The sequence below is a fragment of the Microtus ochrogaster genome, linkage group LG3 (assembly GCF_000317375.1).
Source record: "Microtus ochrogaster isolate Prairie Vole_2 linkage group LG3, MicOch1.0, whole genome shotgun sequence".
NCBI classification, from domain to species: Eukaryota; Metazoa; Chordata; class Mammalia; order Rodentia; family Cricetidae; genus Microtus; species Microtus ochrogaster.
This window is the reverse complement of record NC_022029.1, coordinates 35,982,807-35,986,730: the sequence shown is the minus strand read 5'-3', so window position 1 is coordinate 35,986,730 and position 3,924 is coordinate 35,982,807. Positions and strand designations below refer to the sequence as shown.

At 44.2% G+C, this 3,924-nt stretch overlaps 1 protein-coding gene across 4 annotated transcripts in view; it reads right to left on the bottom strand.

The window, feature by feature from the left end:
- The window catches only part of Dhx57 (DExH-box helicase 57), a 55,479-nt gene that overhangs the window by 38,725 nt on the left and 12,830 nt on the right, over positions 1-3,924 (bottom strand). For all 4 annotated transcript variants that reach the window (XM_005360759.3, XM_026785956.1, XM_026785957.1 and 1 more), the window contains exons 4-6: positions 3,465-3,662; positions 2,341-3,176; positions 311-486 (exon numbers count right to left, since the gene is read on the bottom strand). In XM_005360759.3, the coding sequence (XP_005360816.1) occupies positions 311-486; positions 2,341-3,176; positions 3,465-3,662 (1,210 nt within the window). The remainder of the gene's footprint in view (positions 1-310; positions 487-2,340; positions 3,177-3,464; positions 3,663-3,924) is intronic.

Genomic DNA, 3,924 nt, shown 5'->3' with positions numbered 1-3,924 from the left:
GGAGGCAGAGGCAGGCGAATCTCTGTGAGTTCAAGGTAGCCTGGTCTACAGAGTGAGTTCCAGGACAGCCAGGGCTTTACATAGAAACCCAGTCTCATCAGGGATGGAGGGGTTAGGGGAGTGTGGAGGGCACGGCAGAGAAAAGGAAAAACTGGCTGGCTGGCTGGCTGACTGGCTGGAGGCTGGAAGGGGCGAGAGAAGGAGTTTTATAACCACCTGAGAGAACCAGAAGCTGGGAGGAAGGGTCACCAAAGCATCCCAAATGTTGCATCCAGACCTCAGGGAGGTGGTGCTGGCCTTTGTATAGTACCTGTTTCAGCCGGAACTGCTTGCAGATCCTACTGTTTTCAGCATATACTGACTTTGCAGGCCACTCATATTTTTTGTAACTCTTTTTCTTAAGGTTCACATAGCTTTCATTCTCCACTATTGGTGTAGGACTTTCACCCTCATCTGCATCCTCCTCCAGTTCTGATAGTCTTTCCGCTTGAATGGAGAAGAAAAAGACATTTTGAGTTAGTCCTTCCTTTAGGAGAGGAAGAAACTCGCTAACAAAGTAACAACTACAGAATCATGAGACAAAGCAAGTGCTGAAGCTTGAATGAAACAAGTCTATTCATTCGATACTTCTACTCTCCTAGAACAAACAGTGCTAATAAACCAAAGTAACAACAAAGCTTTGTTTGGCGGGGGAGGTTTGAGACACGGTTTCTTTCTTCAGGTAGCCCTGGAACTCACTCTGTAGACCAGGCTAGCTTCAAACTTAGATATCCATATGCCTCTGCCTCCCACGTGTTGGGATTAAAGGTGTGTACCAAAAACAAAGCTTTCAATTCAAGGAATTAACATAGAATGTCTTAGCTACTTGCAAGTGTTCCCCAAATTCAATGGTATAAAATGACCCACATGTCTATTAAATGATCCACTGATCCACAAAATGTGGTATATCCATGTAATGAAATCTCCCTCAACAACAAAATGGAATGAATACATACTATGGCATGCATGAGCTTTGAAAACATTATGCTAAGTGAAAGAACCCCTCTTCCAAAAGCTTCCTATCATACGATTCCATTTCTATGAAATGCTTACATAGGCAAACTTGTGAACATAGACTGATATGGGACCAATGAAAACAGGTTTATTTCAGGGTAATAGATAGTGGTTATAATTGTGCAACTCTAAAACATAAAAAAAAATACTGAATGATATCCTTTAAGTACATGAGTTTTATGGTGTATAAATTACATCTCAATAATGGTACTGAAAAGCTGGATTAGGAATGGATGCTTGCCCGCCACGAGAAAAGCCAGAGGTTCAGACCCCAGGGACACCAAAAACAAATAAATCATAAAGCCTCCCATGATACAAAATTTGCCATTCCCCAGGGACACATGTGAATACGATGTATAGAAGCTGCTGTTCAGGAGCGAGGCAGGGGCTGAGGAGTCCACCTAGCTAACTACCCAGCATGCTCTCTACTTAGACATTTACCAGGAAACTCTGTTTTCCTTCTCACAGTGCTGCTGTTCAAACCTAGGACCTCAGGCGAGCCAGGCAGACTCCTGCTGCTGAGCTGCATCTCCACCCCTAGCCAGGAAACTCTTATGAACCATGGGAAGTTGCATTTTCCCGGACAATAATAAATGAAAGGAAATTCTTTGATGAACGCTGAAGAGGAGCTCACGGTGTAAGAATCTTCGTGACAGAGTAGACAGAGCCAGTGGCTTACATATATATATATTTATACTTAAAGATTCATAAAAACAGGGGCTGGAGAGATGGCTCAGTGGTCAAGAGCACTGTGTGCTCTTCCAGAGGACCCGAGTTCGATTCCCAGCAACCACATGGTGGCTCACACCCATCTGTAGTGAGGTCTGGTGTCCTCTTCTAGCAGGCATATATGCAAACAGAATATTGTATCCATAATAAATAAATAAATATTTAAAAAAAAAGATTCATAAAAACAGCATTTTGATCAATTTTTTTACTAGCCTAGAATAATAAAAAACAGGAAGGAATGGATACCATCTATAAAAAGTAAACATATGAAACCCAGTTAAATGAGACTGTCTGAGCTCAGTCTACAGAGTCAGGAACAAGGCAGACCTTTCCCAGCTCTGCTCATCACCCAGGTTGTCATTCTCTACACAGTGACAATAAACTTATCCATCAGCCCAGCCTTTCTCTCTAGGGCGCTCAACAGAGTGACACAGCTGGATTCACAGTGAAGGGTACGCGCTGCGACCAGTCAGTGACCCTCATCCAGCCTCATGTTTTACTTTTAAACTTGTCATTCTGAATGCTGAACTCGTCCTGTCCTCATCAACATTTACATACCTTCTGGAACTTGATTTGAAAGAAAAGGACTTGGAACCACTGGTCTGCGGTAGGCAGGCTTAACTGGCCTGGTCTCGGAAGGGTCCAGAGGGGAGTTCACAGGAGGATCGCTGTACTTGTGACGAGTGTTTGTCAGTAACTTGACAATCTCAGATTCTTCCTCTAAGAGGGTCATCAGAGAATACACAGCAGGTTCTGAGGTCTTTGCGAACTCCAAGGCCTTGCCATAAAGGAACTCAGAAATATGTAAACGACAAGCCAGAGGTAGGTTCTCATTGGTGGAACAGAATGCCACAAGGGGAGCTTGGGAGGGGTACTTGTGGTCTTCCGAAAAGCGAATCTCAAGCTCATAGAGAAAAGCTGGATCGTCGTCAGCGTTAAGATGAGAATCATCTACGATTCTCTCTGCTCTCCCAATGATTTGATTTGGGGGCACTTCATGTTTGAATTTGCACTTTGATCCAAATTTACAGTTTCCTTTGAGGTAAAATCTACAGGTCTCAGGTGAAGTGTCCCGCACACTGTTGGCACCTCCCTTCTGCTTGGACTTACAGAATTTATTTGTCAAGTACTCTAGTTCCAGTCCAATGGTCCAGACTCTGTGCTGAATTCTTTCTATAAACTTTTCTCCACAGATTGACCTGAGAGCGAGCGCCTCCTCCTGTCTCTGCTCCACACACTCATGCAAGCTTATACGAGTAGCTGCCTCGGACAGTCTCATCCTCTCTCCAAATTTCTCCGAAAAACACTGGTCCAGCAGATGCTCTAGCGCTGCCCCCAGATCTCCATCACAAACCCTCAGGGCCAAATGACAGTGTTCAGTGTTGAAACCATACCTGGTGAGGGCAAAACATGACAAAAATGTCATGTAGAAAGTCTCATTACAACACTAAAGTGGAATTCACTTAAATACACACATATGAAGTCATAACTGTGGACAGCTACAGTCTGTACTTTGAAAAAGCATCTTTGATGACACTAATCCTTCCATCCTAAAAGACAATTTTAGTCATAGTGGGCTCTGCTGGCACCACGACAGGACATCACAGAAAGGTACTAGGGTTTATAACATGATGCAGCTGGTTTGACTTCTCCCAGCGTCCGTAAATGATAAAAGCGGTTACCTGGAAAGTTTTTGCACTGCAAACGGCGAGACTGTAAGTTCTGGAACAGGAGATTCTACTTCTTCTGGGCCGATATATTCCCAAGCAATGGGGTCAGGAATAAAGGCAGGCTCTTGTCCAGCCGGCCAACACTGCTCGTCATCACACTCTGGCTCCTCTTCTTCCTCCTCCTCTTCCTCCTCCCCAGAGATCTCTTTTCTAGAGAACGGAGCATTTTCACAAGTTAGACGTTAATGTCTACTTAGGTCAGAGAAAAGTTCTGTAAGGGTCTAAGAATTGAATTCACAGAGCCAAGGACAGGGGACCCGATTGCTCTCCAGCTGCTAACTTAATCTGGTAGCGAGCCACTACTTTCTGTTGTGGGGATAGTAGTTCCTAGGTATACACATGCCATCAGGGGAAGAGTAGTTCCTAGGTAAACACATGCCATCAGGGGAAGAGTCGTTCCTAGGTAAACACA